Here is a 21,488-nt window from a genome sequence, read left to right on the forward strand (position 1 = left end):
ACTAGAAGCCAGTGGGAATGGTGGGCACAAAAATGAAACCCCTATTTTTTTTTTTTTTCCCATTTGTTCTGCAGGTGCAGTAGCGGTTTGATGGAATTGTTGCTGTATTGAACCAAAGAAGAAAAAAATGGCAGTGTACTTTCAGCAACACTTCCTCGCAGAGCCTCCTCGGACTTGTACAAGTCCAGGGAAGCAATTTCTGTAGTTTTATAGTTAACTTATTGATTCCAGCCCATCCTGCTGTTCTTATAGTTTACACTTTCATAAATCAATATATTGGGTTCATGTTGTGAGCTGGTTCTCACTCTGTCCTCCTAGAATAAGGGTTTAACATTAATTGTGTTTGAGTTGTTGAAGTTTTCTTTCTGTTTTAATGAGAGGAAGGAAGGTAGGAGTTTGCCGTACATTGCAATTAATCTTTCTATAGCTTGGATTCAACTTTTATTGGGTGACTTTTGCTTTGTCTTGGCTGCATGGGATAAAGATCACTCCATCCACTTTGGTTATGAGTGCAGTTCTTGTTATCCTTTTGGTGTCCTAACTAAGAACGTTCTAAATGTTGAGTTTTTAAAAGGGCTTTTGGTGGAGAATACTTTTTATTCTAGTGCCTTGTGCAATTAATGCTGCTAACTTTTTAAAATATTTTTTTCCTTTTGTGCTTCCACTATTTGCATGGTTTGCCTCATGCCTTTCTTTTCAGTCTACTCTATCCGTCAACGATCCCTAACCCAATGAGTCTTTCGCCAGCTACTCATTCTCACACTTGAATTGTCTCAAATATAATAGTCCAAAGAGCAAGCCATCCATACGTGCTGTTTTATTCAGAGACTCTGTCCAAATCGAAACAAAGTTCAACCCATTTAAACTGTTAATCTTGGCTACTCTTTATTGGTCCATTGTCGAATGGCAGAGGGAGGACCTTGTAGAGTGCTTAAGTGGGTGGGAGCAATGCTAGTGTAAACTTGATCTGTCTACATTGCATGTGTTACTAACCCTCTAGCTATATAATGCTCTTTATAACCGCACATGATTGCAGTGTTTTGAACATGTAGCTAACGAATATACTCTTACATCCCAAGTTACTAAAAAAAAACAAAACGAAAAAACACCAAAGAATTTGAATTCTAATGAAGCTTTAGTTTCTATACAGAGGTTCTACAGTCTGAAGTGCAAAGTTTCCTCTGCACTAGAAAACAAGCGAGACTATCGTAAAACTTCTCAAGAGTGATAAAAGGGCTCTTTGTTACCTTCCCAGGGCTTATAGGATGTTTGAAAAAAAAGCACAATTAAATTGTATCTTTCTAAACATACCATATAAACCCTCTTACTAGTGCCAAGGTGCCCTAATGTTTAATGGTGTCGTGAATGGGAAAACTTTGTAAGTTTAAAGGCTGGTGCCTTTTTCAAGCCAGTAAATATGCTGGATATTATAGCTTTGTTTACTAAAGAGAACTTTTTTATGTATGTTAATAAAAATGAAGGATTATAGCAATGTCTAAAACTGAATTTATTCGCTACGGTGCAACACTGGTTTGTCTTCATAGAACAGGCCCCCTCCGGCACCAACTTGAAATGTATATATTTTTTTAAGTTTAATATTACAGATGGCTCTCTTCTGTTTTTTTTTTTTATGTTTTTTTTTAATATATAGAGCCAATCGGGTACAAAATTAAAGCCAGAATACAATTAAAACATAACTCCTGGCAAAAAAGGGTCGAGCTTGCCCACAATACAAATTCTTTTTGATCTTGAAAGCCAATTTTAGCCTCTTTATTTTAGAAAACCATTCTTGCTTTAGATCCAGCCTACCTTTTTGGTATAAGCATAAGCTGCCTCTATTAGATATTACAGTATTTTTTTCAGAAGGAAGGCTCCCTTATACAGATAATGCTTCCATTTTTTTGGGCGACCACCAGGTTGTCCTGACCTGGAGCAGTGGTCTCTAACCTGCTGTAAAGCTGCAACTTCCACCTGGATGTCAGGATGGAGAGCCTCAGGTTAGAGGCCACACAGTTGGAAGTAGGTCCAGAAAACTTATGAGAACTCTGTATAATGCCTAATGGAAGTGATAATTTAGGGTAGGTGGATAAAGCCCAGCATTGGCTTTTTTTTTTCTTCTTCCCCTTGAGTTGCCCAGATCTTTCTATGGGCAAAACTTTTATGAACCTTTTAGGGTCGAAAAGTTTGATACTAAATTGTAAGTGTGCAGGGAGCTATATTTGTATTGGTGAGGAGAAGTACAAAGTGAAAGGGGAACTTCAGAGTTTTAAACCATGAAAGTTATTTTTAATAAAGAAGTTTTTAAAAAAAAAATCCACAGTATTATACCAATGAAAACTGCTCAGACCTAGGACTGCTTATCACACCTATACTATCTTTAGGGCTTATTCCGACGTGCATATATCGGACAGGTTTTCACGCCCAACCGATATACGCTGTCCTTCTCTGCAGGGGGAGGAGGCGAGGCAGGCCAGGCTGGGAGCAGTGCACTGAGCTCCCGCCCCCTCTCTGCCCCTCGCCACTGTTTGCAATGGGAGGGGTGGGATGGGCAGAGCTAACTTCCAACCCTCCCCTCCCATTGCAAATGGTGGTGAGGGTAGAGAGGGGGCGGGAGCTCATTGCACTGCTCCCAGCCTGGCCCGCCTTGCCTCCTCCCCCCTGCAGAGAGGCAGCGTATATCGGCCGGGCGTGAAAACCCGTCTGATATCCGCACGTCGGAATAAGCCCTTACTGTATGAAAGGTTAATGGCTTAATACAAGCATGCACAAAATTAGATTTCTAGATCACTGGAATGTATATAGAAGAGTAATGTGTTTGCACAATAAGGAATACAAACAGCCGCTTACACTTTTCTGTAAGTGACGTCACTTGTGTTTTTTTGTTTTTTTTTTAATATTTATGCTATTAAATAATAGCAACTTTTGTCTAACCTCAATTTATCTACTTTGTACACTGAACACTGTGAATATAATTTGTGAATAAAGTTTTTGTTGTTTTTTATTATACATTTCAGTGTTTTTTATTCTTTTTATTTTTTTTTTATTTTGTGTGTTTAATTCAGAGGGGAGGGGTGACCGGCAAGGGTTATTAGATGTGGACTTTGAATATGGAACGGAAACTCCCCAGAGGCTCTGCTGAGTGCCTGGTGAAGCATACACAGCTTTCCTTAGTATCCAACTGCTGCAATTAAGAACTGGAAAGAGAGGAAGGCACACTTAGAAGCATATTAGTGGGCACTGTAGGTCTTTTCACTTGTAATGGAAGCTATCCTAATGGACAAAATACTAATTTACGGAATGCATTTTGGTTTCTATAAAACCCAGGACTTTTCTTTTTATAGAGAGATTAGTTTATTTTATTGGCAGGAACAGTAGAGATTGCAGAGAACAATTACCTTATTGTACAATGAGCATCAACGCTTCAGAAGTCAAAGAGAAATCAATCAAAATACAGCTTTCCGAGGCCTTTTCAGAATGGTAAAGCTTACACATCTGTAAGAGCCCAACCAGTTTACATTATTGGCCCAGAGAAAGTCTCTAGACTCTGGTGTCTAGATATACAGCCCTAGTGATGGGCATCTGTAGGCCAAGCCGATGTTCTGATCCCCAGGAACTTAGGAAATTACCGTATTTTTAGGTCTATAAGAGCAAGTCAGTGCGTCTTAAAGAGCGAATGTGCCGAAATTCAAGGTTGCCGGCGCAACTGCGAGTTTAACGCGTTGGTTCGCACGACCCTGATTTACTTTAAACAAACGCCCAATCGTTTACTAGTTCTCACCTCTGCATTGCCACCACTGATTGGTGGTGAGCACCGTCGGGAACCGCTGCTGTTCTCCCGCCTCCACCAATCGGCTTCTTCCCTTCCTCAGGCCGTACACGAGTGCCCCTGTCATGAAGCTCTGGTGTTTACGAGCTCTGCTGCTCCGTCGCCCGGTACTATCCCTGTCCCTGGGTGAGTTCAAAATATTTTTTCACTATTTTCCACCTCTAAAGCGTAGGCCGGCTTATCGTCTGTTACGTCTTATAAAGCAAAAAATACGGTATGTTGCTGGTTCAGTTCCCTAATTTTGAGAATCATCCTGGCAAAATAAAAAAAATCTTGATGCCAAAAGCCATTGGTGGACTACGATTTTATATAAATCTTAGACGGACTGAGTCAACAGAAAATGACCTATTGTTTAAACAAAAACTGTCACATCATTAGGTCAGCGGGGTTTTCTATTCTTTTATTCCGCTGTAGCAGCTCTGTTTAGTTTTGACCCCTAAAGCTTTGAATGTGTCAAGTGGGCAGTCCACACTTGTCATTGGGTGATGGCAGATTTGATTGTGAGTGTGATGTGGACTGCCCATTTGACACATTTAGCATCAGGAGCAAAATCTCAGTAGAGCTGGGGACAAGGCTGAGTCTAAACAAAGGCTGCATAAGCTATGCAGCTGACCCAACTGACATGAGGACATGACAGATCCTCTTTTAAAATCAAGCTTTTGTTACTTAAAAATTTTTAAAAAAATCCATGCCACAGTGTATTAAAAAAAAGTATATCTTTTTTTTCAATTATGGCCACAAAACCGAATTAACTGACACTTCCTGTTCTGTACAGCAAACTTGTAAACCATAAACTTCGACTGTGGAGGACTCTTTGACTTCTATGGGAGTGTGTTGTGGGCATACTCCATGACCTGTGCAGAGGTCCTGGTGTAGGGAACGGGAGGAAGTGACTTCTAACCCCACCTATTGTGATTAGAGAATCCTATATCTCAGGGGGGGTAGCTAAAGGCTCATGGGCCCGGGTGCAAAAGTTTCTCTTGGGGGTTCTCTTAACCCCTTAACGCAGAGGCGTAACTTGAAGTTCCTGGGCCCAAATGCAAAACCTGTACCAGGGCACCCAACTACAATCCCCTATAGTTACGCCAGTGCTATATCTGTTACTTTTTTTTATATTGATGATCAGTCTGTGATAAGGAGATGGCTAGTGAAAAGATCAGGAAGTCTCACTAGTGGTCTTGGTGATAGATGCAGAGGGAAAAATGGGTGGAGCAAACTAGTATTACAGGTGGGGCAAGAAATATGTTGTAGAGGCCATGGCATAAAAATAGTTGTGGGATGATACAAAGGTGCTGCCAACCAGATATGCTTCACAAAAGTGGGCATAAGAGGAAATGGGTATCATAAACTAGTGGCATGTCACGTCCTTCCAAAAACCACTAGAGTAACTGGGAGTAAAACCCAACAGCAGTTGTCTTTCGAAGGTTGTGCTGTTTCACCAGTTTTTATTTTTTATCACACTTATTAGGCTCAGTGGTTAGTGTGAAAACTGCAAGATATTAGGATTTTTTTCTTAAGAGATTTATCGAGACTTTACTATTGATCTGTTCTCAAGATGGCTCATCAATGGTTGATCAGCAGAGGGAGCTGTGCCAGTGATGCCCAGCAGACCCAGCAAACGGCTGGTGGGGGATCCACAGTAGTGGATTGCTGATCCACTGTTGAGAACCTATCCTGAGGAAAAGTCCTCAATATCAAAAGTCCCACAAAACCCCCTTAAGTATGCATGGTAACATGGGTAATTAAAAAAAAAAAAAAACCCTAAAAACATGGCTTTAACAAAAGGTCATTTTCTGATGGCACATTCCCGGCCAATCTTTTTAGATTGCCTCATACCAGGAATGGAAACGCTGAGGCCCTCTTGGTTCCTAACCTGCTTTTTTTTGGTGTGTTTATGGCCAGAAATAAGAAGTTAAACAACCAGCTAATCAGAAAAAAAAGTATGTGGACCATGTGATGAAAAGATAAACTGTTTAAAAAATAATTCTTTTTTTTTTTTTTTTAATATCCCTCCCTTGGATAACTGAAGGCTTCCTTTTTTACTAATTTTCGGCATTCCTGAATGTCAGCTTCAGGGCCTCTAAACCTGGACATGGCCGCTTTAAAAGATGGATAAACTTTTTTTTTTTTTTTTTACCTGTGCGTGCAAATATTCTTGGACAGGAAGTATTGGAAAACATTTGCCTTCTTGATAACTGTACATATGCAAAACCTAAAACGCCATCATGCTATTACAGAACACTAGTTGGCCTGAAAGTCCTGCTTGGAGAGAATAATTTTGAACTGCATGGCAAATGGAAAGACAGAAAGACGAAAACCTCTGCTTTTGGGGCCGATGACTGAATTTAACCAAACGGGACGACGGTCGCCTTGTAAGGAAGTGTTCTCATACTTCCTCCTCCTAATATAATTGGACCCCCAAATGCCGCCAGGAAGACAAGACTTTAGGTTGAATGGCAATAAAAGCGCTCATTTGCATACAACTTCAGAAACCAAAGACCTGGTACTGCTGAACAATAGTAAAATGCTGTGCAGTGTTATTACTGTCGCTTTAGGCTGTGGGTACAGCACAGTCCACTGATTAATATCACTTGCTGTGACACAAAGCACAGCTGACAGCTTTGCCATAGTTTCTGGGTATGAACATCGCTGGGGACTATCTTTCCCACACCACACTGGAGTGATTCTCAGCCCGAGGCAACCTTGCTCTGCAGATCCTACAGACAGAGATAATAACAGGTTTAGTCTACTTTTTTCCCATGTAAGATTTGGGTAGGATTTAGTGCATCCTTGACATGGTTGTCAGCTTTGAACTACTTAATTGACAATTCTATAAACCGCTGATGTCATCACTTTCCTGACCTTTTACGCCATCGCAATCTGACAGCCATAGACAATAATAGAAGAAAATGGAAGTCCATTTCAGAACTGGCAACCGGAGATTGTATTTTGCAAATGATTGATTTATCAGATTAGCAGTTAATGATTTCCCACTAACTTCTTGAGCACTGCTACCAAATCCAGTACTTGATCCAAAGGGAAAAAGTTTCCCCAACAGTTGCAATATAAATGGGCTGTCTCTTCCTGATCTGTAGAGAAAGCTTTGCAGCAGTCACCTCACTAACATCACAGGCAGGATTACACTGACAGGTAACGCCTACATGTAGATAACGCAGGACCCACCATTCATAATGGGTAGAAGCTGTAACCATCTACTTCCCCCTCCCTGCAAAATTACCCCTACACCCTTGCCTAGACCAGGCTCCTATAGAAGTCAATGGGTCTCCTCTCGTCCATTGTGTGACTGGTGCAGGAGACTTCTGTAAATAGTGTCTTTAAATGGCGCTCAGGAAAAATGGTGGTCATCCTAGTCAATGGAATAGAAAAACGCAATAATCAGAAAATAAATACTGATTCGAAAAGTGTTTTTCTTTTTCTGGAGTTAATTTTAAAAATTAATTAGAATGGGGTTCTAGGCCATATGAAATCCTTTTATTTTATCACAGAGGTCCCTCAATCTGATCACAGGGTGTCCCACTAATGAGACCCCCATTGATCACTTGCAATCTGAAGGAGATCCGATAGGAAGTGTTCAACTTTCCTGCAGCACCACTGTAGGAGAACTATAGCATAATGACCATTTAGATCGGGTGCCCCTACATTGCACAGTTGGGTATGCCAGAGGAGGTGGCTCGTTGCCATAGGTGTTCTTACCATAGGATATCCTGAAAACACGACCTGTTGGGGTGCTCTAAGGACTGGAGTGGCTGTTCTATTAGGCCACACTCGCACAGGCTTTTTTTTTTTTCCCTTCAAGTTTAGCGTGTGTTTGTAATGCCCACTTAAAAAAAAAAAAAACTATACTGAGCCTCCATTCATTTCAATGGGGGTTCTCAGACTAGCTGTTTAGCAAAGCGTTTCTAATGCAGCTAAAACGAAGGCTATATATCTTGTTTTTGTGTCTTTTTTTTTTTCTCACACACCTCATCACCCATTGCAATGATGGGGTGCGTTTAAAAACTGTCAACCGCAGTCAAAAACTCTGTTCTAAAACGCTGTGTTTTTAGAGCGTGAGAGCGGTCTTAGTGTTTGTCTAGTTGTTTAGAAAGTGAAGTTTCTACAGTCTAAGGTTCGAAATGCATAAATTAACAATTTTCAGTGTTGCCCGTCATACCCAAACAAATTCTGTTTCCCAACTTAGGGCCAAAAGTAGGGAGCTGACATGTTTAATGAATGAGGGGCAGACATTTAGTGGAGTGACAGCTGTAATCGTGGGGAATACATTTAAGTGACATATGTATATGACATTTTTATGACTGTAGGTGAGACATGGTGCGAAGGGGGCGGGGGACGCATCGTACCTTGTTGACCCTGGAAGTGGTGGGTGTCAACCAGGGTAAGGCTGTTTGACAGCCAGGTGACGCGCCCCTGTTCCCGATTGGCTGAACGGTTTGCTCTCTGTCCTCGGCCTCTCAGATCTGGCACTGAGCACTCTAGTCTTCCTTATTGCTGCCATCCTTGGCCTGTCAGTTGCTGCCATTTAGCACTGCGGTCTGTTTTCTCCGCTCAGGGCTCGCTTCCATGGTCGGGCTCTCGGGTCCTGCCACTCACCACCCGTAGTTTGCCTTCTCCGCTCATGGGTCATAGCTGCTCCTGTCCTCCAACTAAAGTGGGGGCCGCTGTGTGGATGGAGGGCCACGGCCCTGGTAACAGCTGGGCAGCTTGGTGTTTGCCACCCGTCTAACATTTCCCTCCCCCTGTCGCGGCAATCTGCTCGCAGCATCGGGAAGCATTTTGTGCTGGGATGGAGGGTTAGGGTTAGTTTCTGTGTAACGTTTACATTTATTTGCTGTAAAAACTTGCTGCGCCGCTGTAACATGGAATGATTTACAGCTAATTATGTAAGCCTAACACTGAAACTAACCCTAAAACTCCATCCCAACCATAACTAAATCCGCACGCTGCTAGGACCTTGCAGCAGCCAGCCAATCAAGACTTATAGGGGTGTTACCTAGCCTTTAACCCTTTCCAATCCACTGTCTGACCTCTGAAGGCATTATAATTTAAGGCTGTACAGCCCCGATGTTGGAAGACATCCGTCAGGGTTCTCTTACTGTGTACTGCCAGCCTCTCTGCTGTCGGAGCCTATCCAATGTGTCACTTCATGCAGTACTGGCTTTAGTGAGCAGATAGCGCCATTGTATAATGGCAAAAAGAGTAAGCCCCCTAGGAAAGCCAGGGTACAAATTGGATTGGAAAGGGTTAACTGTCACTCAAGGTCTCCACCCATTATTCTGGTGGAGACATTATACAATAGTACTAGCCTTGACGTGCTGTGGAAGCTGCCCTGTGACAAATCCATAGACTCAGCCTTGATAAGAAACCCTAAACTCTATCTACATTTACTTTACACTTGAATGTAAGCTATTGTTTCCTGTAAGCAGTGACTTCAGACTTGAAAGAGGTTGACTGTAGTGTTATTTAATGAAAGTCCCGAAAAATCAATGGCCACTACTTTTATCTCGCATAGCTTCACTTCTGAGGACTTCCGGGGGGAAAAAAAGCAGTGTAGAAAGGTTTTTAGAAGTCCTCAGAAGTGAAGATATGCAATATACAGCCTTTAATCGATATGTATCATCAGAAAATTGACTTTTTTATAGAAATCATTTTTTGGTTTTAACCTTCGGTCACAATCCTGAATTTATTTAAAAAAAATAAATTATATATCCTAAAATAATGCTATTTCACACTGACCAGAGTTGATACTAGTCTGTGACTTGCTGATTTGTAGAGCAACTGTGTAGCAGTGATCTCCATAATCGGTCAGGATTGCACTAAAACATTAAACCTATATGTATATAACACAGGATCCACAATAGGTAATCAGCTATCACAATCTACTCCGCTTCCTTGCAGTAGGACCTCTGCACAGGTCACAAAGCACATCTGGAACAGTCTCCCCGACAAGTCAATGGGTTCCCCTCCTGTCCATTGTGTGAATGGCCCATGAAGCTGCTGTAAATGTTTTTTAATTACTCTAAATGCTGTTAAATGCACCTTAGGCTGGATGGCTGCTCTCAAAGTCATGTACAGACCACAGAATAAAAAATTCTACAATTAGAGAAGTAGATTAGAAAAATAAATGTTTCACAATTTTGGTCTTAAAAACATAGACCCTTTTAATCAGTAGGTAATCCCAATTGTCCGGTATTGGTGGTTATCGCCTGCATATTCAGATCCGTAGCTGTACAATTTGTGTTATTCCTGGAATCATCAGGTTTATTTTGCAGCAATGTATTGTGATGGCTCAATCCATCTTCATTCCATAAGTGTTTAATGAACTTGTCATTGCTGCATCAGAGGAAGCTGATCCCACGATGTCCTTGTGATTTATTTCAGTCTCTTAGAGATGCCACTACATACACTTACATTGCTGTCTGGGGTCAGAAGTTAAGTGTAATTTGCCTGTAAATTTAATGAAGGGATAGGAGGTGCCTGTAACAGATTTAGTGGTGGTAGTCACCGCACTTATGTAGAGGCTAGCCTTGCTCCTCTGTTATTGACTTCAGTTGAAGATTTCTTGGTAGCGCGTCCATGAGTGCTTTAAGCATTGTTATGGACAATGCGACGGCAAAGTAGACAACTGAATAATTGGGGTGGGGGGGAATTTAGATGGAGAAACTGTTCTGGCTCAGTGAACTCTCTATACCGTATTCTCCTATTGTGCAGAGTTACTGTAGCATCCTTCCAGCTTCCATAAACATCCGGGAGAACTTAAGACAAGTTATAGACTTGGGGTCGGGATACAGATGGCAGAGGGCCTCTGTACACAGGCGTTACAATTAGGCGCCTCTCTACAAAAGGTCATCATGCAGCAGTCCCTCTTGCATGTCTAATAATCCACCAGTAGTTGAGAGATCAAATTTATTATGTCTGGCCCCTTAGTTGCAATCTAAGTTGTTGTTTTTTTGTTTGTTGTTTTTGAAGTTTCTTTTAAAGGGCATGTACACGTTTTTCTTTTTTTTGTACTTCTTTTTTTTCCCCCTCCTTTTTTAATTTTGAAAATGAAGGTTTCATTATTTGGTTTTCATTAAAAATATTGTTTTTTCAAGGCACTGCAGACTAAGACTGAAATCTTAGCAAATTCTGTCAGAGCCAACTGATTCCTCCCCTCTCCTGCTCCCCTGTTGTATATGTGCATTTGCTGCCTTTCCACTGAGCTATTACAGAGAGCTGTATGACAATGCTGGGGGATGGTAGAGCAGAGAAAACTAGTAGTACATTGAGCTGTAATTCACTTCAGGTGAAAATTCTTCTTATCAATAGTAAGGGTAATGCACTTGCTGCTACTTAGGAAGAGAAAGAGCTGTGTAGTATTGAGTAGGTGTGGCTATGCTACACAGCCTCTGAAAGATGGGAGTGTTGGCTGGGCTTGTGTGAGTTCATGAAAGACCAACTGATCAGTGCTGAGAATGCCCTCAACCAGAAATTGCTGGAGAACCTGTTAGCAAAGTATCAGGCTTTCTAAATGCATGATGCCAGAAACACGTGGTGGTAAAAAAAACGCCAAAAACCTAAGTGCATAACTTTTTTCTGCAGGGGCTTAAATGTGTGTATTTTATTTTTTTTATTTTTTATTTTCCTTTTATGCAGAAAGGTTTGACCACTGGCTGCACCATTTTTCTGGTAATGCAACCCTTCCACAGGGGAACCTGTGCTGCAGTAAATCTCCATAGATAATCGTTTCATCCACATGCAGTTACTGCAGCTTGGATCCCATGCTGCAGTGACTGCATGTTGCAGAAGAAACCTAGTTGGGTTTGTACTTTTAATTGAGTTTACCACTATGAACAATCACTATTAGGACTTCCTGCTGCTGGGATGTCTAGTAATAAACTATGTGCTAGTTTGTCTTTCGAGATGCTCAGATGCCTAGTCCTACATAGCAAAAGGTGCTCTTTTGTGGTCCCTGTCCACTATGATTAAAAGTGGGTTAAAAACTGGGGTCCTTCGCTGTCCTTCGCTGTCCTTCGCTGTCCCACTGTAGATCACTACAAATTGGGCTACTTTTAAACCAGAGGGCCTTTTTAAAGGGGTTACTTCTATTTTAACGTCAAACTTTTATTGAATGTCCAACAGGATGTGCACTAAGTCAGATGGCTGTGTCGCGCACCTCTAGGACCTACATTTCGATTTAGTTGTGGCCGCTGCCACCAACCCTGGCCCAGTTGTACAAGGTGGCATGGATTATTGAAGTGGCTAAGCAGGCTTTGCTACGCTGTTTCCATAACCCCTATAGAAGTAAATGGGAGTTGGACAGAGGGCTACATTGTCTTCATAACACATGAGTGATTGAAACAGCATAGCTCACTGTGCAGTGCTATTTGCATAACCCACATTGACGTCTATGGAAGACACAAACGATGTAGCCAAATCGTGCGCTATAACCAGCCACCTTATACAAGAGCAATGTTCCCATTGTGATCATGTTTGGCTGAGATGGGAACACCCCTTTTAAATATTGCAACACACAATACTGCTACATCTTTCCTTTAGTGAAAAAGCTTCCTAACGCAAACCTTTCTTATCTGTGACTAGCTGGGCCTACACAAGCAATATTGTGGGGGGAAGAAATCTAAAGATTATAGATTGTGTCAACATGACTGTGAATGTGCCTATAGGAATGGCTTTACCTGCCAATTAGAAATGCTTAGGTCACAGAATATATAGATTATTTTCCCAGCACTGAAGTAATACATTCTAATTAGTCACTTTAGACTAAAAGCTCGCAAGTCTCCCTCCGTCATCCCATTCCCCATCCTCTTGAATGACTAATTGGACTTTTAACGTGCACATTTTAATCAATTGTTCCGTACCGGTCTCTCAGCTTGGTATGATTATTAAAGATAAAGGAGCATAGAGGCCTCTGTGCCACGGGTTGAACTCGGAGTGTGTAGACTGAAGGGAACGGCTCCCTCCCAAGTTTTATTTAAAATTAATTAAAATATACTTTAGTTGTCATGTTTGTTTAAAAACTGCATCCATCATCCAAACGAGTGCCGAAAATATTACTGGTACTAATCTGTGTGTTTGGAATAACTTTTATGAGAGTAGGTAGCACTGGAAAGAGGAGATTGTGTTGATTGGTTTGTTGGGTGTGTTTTTTTATTTTTTTTTGTTTTGTTTTTTTTGTGTGGTTTGTAGGTTTTGTTTTTTTTTTCTTCTTTTATTTGAAGCAACTTTGAGAGGTTGATCTTCATGTCATTTTACTTATTTTTTTCTAGCTCTTTTGTAGCTGCTATGTTAAGGGATGTTAACTGTCCATAAATTCAAAGCGATCCATACAAATTGGGGATGTTTGTCCAGTATTCATAAAATCAAAAAACTGCAACACTTTTTTTTTTTTTTAATAAACTGAAGACACCTTTTTGTTCAGATGATTGAGGATGTAATTATTTCATGCATTTCTATAGACGTTTCTAATATATGCATACTGGTACCTTGTAAAGCTCCCCCAGATCTTTTCCGGTGTAATATTTTAAGGGGGATCTATCAAATCCCCATACAAGTTAAGTTTTTAGCAAATGGTATTTCCCATAAGCTAACAATTCTGGAACACATTTTTTTTTAATTGGAATTCCGTTCTGCAACTTGGCTATTCCTCCTAGAAATATTTGAATAAACTGACAACTGGGTATTACTAGTTCAGAGTGTACCCCTACATCAGTGTTTCCCAACTCCAGTCCTCAAGGCACCCCAATAGGTCATGTTTTCAGGATATCCTATAGTAAAAACACCTGTGACACTGTCTGAGGCATTCACAAGAATTACATCACCTGTCCAATACTGAAGAGAGATCCTGAAAACATGACCTGTTGGGTGCCGTAAGGACTGGAGTTGGGAAAAAACTGCCCTACATAGTTGCCGTCAAATCAGTGCTCACAGGATCGGACTGGTATAGGGACATGCCCCTTTGACAAGCAGAATGGTAACAACCTGTTATCAATTGTATTCCTAAATCTCTAGGAGAAATAACAGATGAATGTCACAATACTTGTTACAATGGGAGAGCCATCCCATGCCAATAGGTGGCTAACGCAGTTCAAGTACAATTACCGGTGTACTGGCTCTTTATTGACAGCTCTACTCGACTTGCACAACAGTAAGAATAGTAGTAACTTCACACTGAGGAACTTCAGGTTGTGGATTGCAGTGTAACACTTGGACTGCTTGTATACAGGAGGATGGATCTTCTCTAAGGGTAAGCTCCCACATAGTGGATTTGCTGTCAACTTTGTGTTGCAGGAAAAGTCATAGTGTGGTGCAGATTTCTAAGTGGACCCGCAGCAAATCTTCAAAATTTAAACATACCCTAACACTTTATCTTCCAAGAGCCCAATGACTTAATGGGGTTTTCTGACTTACAGAACATTGGTGGCAGTGAAGGGTTGGGGGTGCGGCGCCAGAAGACATGGTAACTTCATCTATCAGATGCCATACTGCCCTTTGCATGTTTAGGCATAGTGGCCCGAAACGCTCAAAAAAAAAAAAAAGAAAAAATTCAGAAAAACCCTTTAACAGTGTTCCTTTAAGGATCTCACTGCCCAACTTCACTGTTGCTCACCTTTTTCCACTTGCAGACCACTGGCACACTAGGTGACCACCCTGCTCAAACATGTAAGCAGGCTCCTCTGGCACCTTATGTAGTCTCACTGTAGACACTAACTAGTGCCAAAACATTGCCTTTTAACACTTTCCTTGGGCCATCCTAACTCCTTTGTCAGCTCCTGCTTGGGCCAAGGCAGACTCTTTTGCACCTTTTCCTATGACAGTCCCCTGGGTCACCTCCCCTCCAGCTGGCCAATTCTTCTTCCGGTGATGAAGCGTCCATTTCTCGCATTCTTCTTCCTGCAGTGCAATGTACACTACGTCACTAGTGAAGTAGCGTTCCTAGCCTAGCAGGGGGTGCTCAGCTATTGCTGAGACTGTGCATGCATGCTGTCTCTCTGCAACTGTATATGAACACTTGCGGCGAGACAGCGCGCATGCACAGTCTCTGCAATGGATCGGCATTTCTTTCTAGGCAGTGAACGTTATGTCACTAGTAGAGATGAGCGAGCACCAAAATGCTCGGGTGCTCGTTACTCGGGACGAAAATTTCACGATGCTCGAGGGTTCGTTTTGAATAACGAACCCCATTGAAGTCAATGGGCGACCCGAGCATTTTTGTATATCGCCAATGCTCGCTAAGGTTTCCATTTGTGAAAATCTGGGCAATTCAAGAAAGTGATGGGAACGACACAGCAACGGATAGGGCAGGCGAGGGGCTACATGTTGGGCTGCATCTCAAGTTCCCAGGTCCCACTATTAAGCCACAATAGCGGCAAGAGTGCCCCCCCCCCAACAATTTTTTTACTTCTGAAAAGCCCTCATTAGCAATGCATACCTTAGCTAAGCACCACACTACCTCCAACAAAGCACAATCACTGCCTGCATGACACTCCGCTGCCACTTCTCCTGGGCTACATGCTGCCCAACCCCCCCCCCCCCCCGCACGACCCAGTGTCCACAGCACACACCAAAGTGTCCCTGCGCAGCCTTCAGCTGCCCTCATGCCACACCACCCTCATGTCTATTTATAAGTGCGTCTGCCCACACCCTGACTTGGGCCTCCGCGTCCTCGCCCGCGTCCACGTCCTCTAGGCCTACCCCTCAGCATGGTGTATTACCAGTAGTGCAGAAACAGACCGCTGTAATTAAATGTGCCGCTTATTGGCCTGTGGTTGGAGGCTGACTTCGCTTACGGAACGCACAGCAGAGCCAGGAAAGAATTTTGCGCAAGCCTGCTGTAACACTTAGCTGGCTGCGTATTAATTAGGACTACTACCCCCAGCAGAGACGCAGTACACTCAGGACGGTCAAAGCCAGCCCAAATAGATTTTTTTGTCCCAAATTTTTGTGGAAAAGCCCACTGCCTATATAGACAGTATATCTCTTTTTCACGTTTTTCACTGTCCCTGCCTCACCACTACTGGCCGTGGACTATGTAAAATTACTGCAGACTGTTTCCCTCTGGACAGGATGATAGCGGTGATGTAACGGCCAACGCAGAGCCAGGAAAGAATTTTGCGCAAGCCTGCTGTAACACTTAGCTGGCTGCGTATTAATTAGGACTACTACCCCCAGCAGAGACGCAGTACACTCAGGACAGTCACAAGCAGCCCAAATAGAATGTTTTTTCCCAAATATTTTTGGAAAAGCCCACTGCCTATATAGACAGTATATCTCTTTCACCTTTCCCACTGTCCCTGCCTCAGCACTACTGGCCCTATACTATGTAAAATTACTGCAGACTGAGGACGCAATGCTCTGCACAGCCGATAGACAAAAAGAAAAAAAATATGTGCAACACTGCAAAAAGCAGCCTCCACAGTACTGCACACAGTTAGATGTGGCCCTAAGAAGGACCGTTGGGGTTCTTGAAGCCTAAAATAACTCCTAACACTCTCCCTATAGCAACTCCAGCAAGACAGCACTTTCCCTGAACAATGTGAGAATGCATCTGTGGCGAGCCGCGGGAGGGGCCGATTTATATACTCGGGTGACACCTAATCTCGCCAGCCACTCACTGCAGGGGGTGGTATAGGGCTTGAACGTCGCAGGGGGAAGTTGTAATGCCTTCCCTGTCTTTCTATTGGCCAGAAAAGCGCGCTAACGTCTCAGATGAAAGTGACAGTAACTCGAACATCGCGTGGTGCTCGCCTCGAGTAACGAGCATCTCGAACACGCTAATACTCGAACGAGTATCAAGCTCGGACGAGTACGTTCGCTCATCTCTAGTCACTAGTGATATAATCTACACTGACCTGCCAGAAAAAGAATGCAAAGAATGGACGCTCCATAACGAGGGGAGGCCAGCCGGCTGGAGGGGAGTTGACCCAGGGAACCGGAGAACATGTGGTAAGACTGTCTGGGGAGGCATAGGTAAGTATTTTTTTTTTTAAACTCCCCAAACCCCTTTAAAGCACTATAGCTAGGTGGAGACTAGGCTAACACCTATTCATAGTAATTTGTAGTTGGCATAAGGAGCTACACAAGCAACACATTATTTAAGGGTCTCCAGCAATCTCCTGTCCTTAGAACACCAGATGACTTTTGCTGACTTGGTCACCGAACAGATTCATCACTTTGACGAGCATTTCTTCAGCTAAATGAAAATGCGATGCAAATACCATAAAAGCACTTTACATTTTGTATGTAATCGAGAGGTTCAATGTAGCTGATGCGTTTCATTATTTGAAAAATATCCATAAGCCTCCACCTTTTAATGGTAAATTAATATGTAATTTCTGTTAAAGTTCCTGATTTTATTGACCATTTGTACTCTGTGTACTGGGTATACAGATGGAAATGGTGTGTATTTGCATGCAGGCATTTTCTGGGTAGAGGTGTATTTAGAAGCGGATATGTAATGTATGGGTGTGGGTACATTATGCACATCCCAGTTGAGGTCTGGCCGCAAAGAGCAATATCCATTCGCTCCGTCAGTCTGATAATCTATGCATTGTTGAAGGTGGAAATCTTATGTTTGTCCGATTTAGTCAAGTGAAAATGTCTTCTAAAATTTAAGGGTTTACAGGTATTGCAAAAAGTTTGCTTTTACCTACAGTGTTTCCCTCAAAATAGACCTACCCCAAAAATAAGCCCTTCCCTGATTTTGGTGGTGGTGGTGGGGTTAAAATATAATCCTACCCTGAAAATAAGCCCTAGCTACACTACATTAAAAAAAAAAACCTAGCTGGCACAATCCGGTACCATCACACTGTTCATCAGGGGTCAGTGCTGTTCCTGCAGTCCTAGCCACTCGTACATCACTTCCTGGTGACGGTATCATAAGTCCCAGCTCCAAGAAGCAATGGCTGTGATTTGGTTCATCGAGCGTGGCAGCTCAGCCAATCAATGCAATGCTGAATGAGCCAATGCGATGGCTGTGATTGGATCATCGAGCACTGCATTGATTGGCTAAGCGCGGCGCTCAAGAATATAAAAATAAGACCTCTCTGAAAATAAGACCTAGCGCCTCTTTTGGGCTAAAAAATTAATATGACCTGGTCTTATTTTGGGGGAAACACCAGTAGAAACAGCACCACACTTGTTGCTGGACTGTATTTGGTATGGCCCCTTCTCTGCAATCTGGAACAGCCCCTTAATTTGCTGCGCTGCCTGAATTAGTCATTTTTTTTCGTATTTGACTTGACTTCAAACCTTGAATATAAATCTTCTTGGCTGGCCGTTGCACTTTGTGCTGGCCAGTATTGTAGTGCTGCTTTGTTCTGGTCGATCATATGCGAAATTCCCTTTTCTCCTTCCTCTCCTTTCTTCTGGGACATATAAATAATACTGGTATATGAGGAGAAAATGCTCCGCCATTCACCATCATAATGGCTTCTAATGCGACAGATCTTTGTTTAATAGACTTCCAGAGCTGCCCCTGTGTCTGCAAAATGAAGACTTCAAGGTTGCTCACAGAACAGAAGCCACAAAATATGTGTTTGAAGGCCCAGACTATTAGCTGGTGACCCTGATTAACCCCAGTGAGACTTAATGGGGCCTTACATGAAGAATTTATAGGTTTATACACCCGTAATGGAATGATCTAACTTATGATAATAGAAATGTAGAAAAAAAATCATTCGGCCATGTAACATGGACCCTGCATATAAGCAGCCCTAATATTCTGGACGGTTGTTAGTGTTGCGTGGAATTATGGACCTTTTTTTTATTGTTGGATTAACGTTTTGCATAGAAAAGAGACCTGAAGCCGTCATTCAGAATGTCTGCTGTCAGGTATGTAAATGTTACACATTTTGCACCCCTCTCCAAACACATTACAGTGACATGTCTGCAGTGTGGATCTGTGCAGTAGTTTTGGAGAAACTTTCCTTTTATCAGTAGCAGCACATACATAGAGGACTACTAAGGCCATCTGCAGACGGCCGGGTTGGATCACCTGTGAGAATTCTCGCAGCGGGATCCGACCCGCGCCCCTGCAGGCACCAGTGCGGGTCTTGCCTGCTCCCACGGCTTCGGCTCTGATGTGCCGGCGCATGCGCAGAGCTGGCCCGGCACTACTGTTATTTCTGTGCAGGCCTCTGCGAGACCTGCACAGAAATAGGACATGCTGCGATTTGTTTTCGGCGTATGATTTCACGCGGACAAATCGCGGCCGTCTGTCTAGGATTGTGTTTTCTAATACAATCCTATGGCAGCGGCCACGGGCGGAAATTCTGTGGGAAATCCCACTGCGGAATTTCCGCCCGTGTGCAGGTAGCCTTAAAGTAGTCCTGGATATTCATGAACTGTAGGCTTGTTACACCCACCCTGCCCTACAGAGATGATTGACTGTTTATTACTGTGAATAGCTGCCGACCATTGGCTGAAGAGGTGGTGGGTGGGGCTAGGCTGCAGCTCATGAATATGCAGAACTAGTTCTTTGTCTGGCTACTACTAATTAAATACAAGTTTCTCTTGAAAAAAAAAACAAAGCACTAGACACAGCAAACCTATCACTGTAATCTGGGTGACAGGCACTAACTTATGGTGCCCTCAGTGAGGGCAGCAAAAAGATGGTGGCTGTCTCTTTAAATGGCATTATCCTACTTTAGATTTGGGAGGATAAAACATCTGGAAGAATTTGGGGTGCACAAAACTGTGTATTTAGTACTCAAAAGTATGAAGAATGCCTAAAGTCAATTCGGCTTAGACCAGCGTTTTGTAATCTATTACTATGTCAATAGCTTAAATAGCAATTCTTAAAGGGCCACTCTGCTTTTTTCCCCCATTCTTTATGTAGCTATCCCTCTGGTATGTGTATATATATATCAGGACTAGTGTTCCCTTGCCTAGTAAATTCTTTGTCTGAAATTCCCTGCCTATCTTTCCTCAGATGGTCATTTGATCGCAGTTCTGACCAGCTCAGTTCTACTTGGGGGGTTATGGATTCATTTTCTAGTCCATTTCTTAATCTGTGTGGTATTACATGGATCTACCATAAACTGCCTATATGTGGATACAGACTCCCCTGTCAGTTACTGAGGATGATCACAGAGCTCCTGTCACACAGGTATATTAGAGGAGATCACAGCTCGTCCTTCTGACTGTGTACATATGGACTGTAGAAGGTAATACAGCAAGCAAAAATGGTATAGCCTTAACTAATGCTGAGCTAATGCATCATGGATTTAGTCAAGATGGTGTATGATAAGAAGGCTGCATGGAAGTGACTGGAATACACAAAGGAGACCTCCAGAGTGTATTAGGAAATCAGGTGGGGGAGCAGGCATAGAAAATGTGTGTTCGCCAGAGTGGCCCTTGGATGTCTGAAATGGCTACTTTTGGCAGCAGGAGAGCTCCAATGGAGTCTGAATGTGGTGTAGTTTGATTCTCAAGGCCATCCCTCCAGATGGCCTTGAGAATCTGGATTTGGGGTTTAATAATAAAAAAAAAACCTAGTTGGCTCTTGATGGATTCTGCTTGACCTTTGGAAGCCCTGTTAGATCGGAGGTCAATTATCAATTCCCAGTTATTGTTACAAGGCTTGTATAAAAGAGTCTAACATTGACTTACAGGAATGCTGCCTTCCAATAGGTGGCGCTGAAGAGAGATTGTTCCGTCTCCCTTATTTGCATATTACCCAGAGGAGCATGAATGGCCTTATAAGTCTCCTCACTCACTCACCTTCTAGGTGCTCTCCCTAAGGAGAAAAGATAGCGTTTCTGACCTGCATTAGTCTGGACATACCAGAAAATCCTCCGATACTGTGGAAGTTTAGTGAAGAGTGCTAAAGGGAGCCGATCTCCACACAATCTGAGTCTACCAGCAAAATAGCCGTCTATATAACGAAGGCGATTTTCATTTCTTAAATATAAAAATCCATACCAACCAATCATAACTGCTTAATTCCATGTAGTAGCTGTAAAATAGGTGTATAGCATTGGACTACATTATTTTTTGTGCTGTACGGTCACTCCACCATAAAGGGAGTGTGCCCTTAAATTCTATTATCCATTTTTTTTTTTTTTGTTTTGCTGGTTTCATCCTCTTCGCTCTTTCAGGATGCTTTTACTGCTAACCAACCGAAACACATTAGCAAATGCCTAAAGAAGGTCGTAAACCACAAGCAGAGAGAGCAGCATCCTGTCCTCGAACTGAGCAATAAACATGCAAACATTAGGCCTTTTAAAGAGCTTTTTCTGTTTACCATAACTTTTGCCTGGTAGAAGCAAAATACCATAGTTTTATGTTTTTTCTCATGCGCGTAAAATCCCATCTAGAACCATGCCCGGGAGGCCTTCGCTGTTCAAGCAGTATCCTACCCAGGTGTGCTTCTTGGGGAAGACTACATTTTCCTCCTTGATTGGATCCAATAACATTGCAGTTCTTTCATTCTGGTTCATAAGGCACTTGTGAGTTGACATGCTGTGTTCGTGGAAGTATTGGGAAATCAATTTTGCAAAGGAGTGGGGAGCCTAGATTTTGAGGTTCCTGACAGGACCCAGTTGGATTTGATGTGTTGCCATATCTTGTGTACGTTTTCTACATCTTAACTTCTTGCCCAGAGAGAGTCCTTGCCAATGGGAGGCATCCACCGATAATATTTATC

At 42.6% G+C, this 21,488-nt stretch overlaps 1 protein-coding gene across 6 annotated transcripts in view; it reads left to right on the plus strand.

The window, feature by feature from the left end:
* The window catches only part of PCDH1 (protocadherin 1), a 188,942-nt gene that overhangs the window by 42,406 nt on the left and 125,048 nt on the right, over window positions 1-21,488 (plus strand). Inside the window, exon 4 of one of the 6 annotated variants that reach the window (XM_066590568.1) lies at window positions 75-3,006. The exons of the other annotated variants lie outside the window; for them this stretch is intronic. Within the exon in view, the coding sequence (XP_066446665.1) occupies window positions 75-83 (9 nt within the window). The 3' untranslated portion in view covers window positions 84-3,006. Of the gene's footprint in view, window positions 1-74; window positions 3,007-21,488 lie in introns of those variants that run through there. 6 annotated transcript variants of the gene reach the window in all.

Source organism: Eleutherodactylus coqui, chromosome 2 (genome assembly GCF_035609145.1).
Source record: "Eleutherodactylus coqui strain aEleCoq1 chromosome 2, aEleCoq1.hap1, whole genome shotgun sequence".
Classification (NCBI taxonomy): Eukaryota; Metazoa; Chordata; class Amphibia; order Anura; family Eleutherodactylidae; genus Eleutherodactylus; species Eleutherodactylus coqui.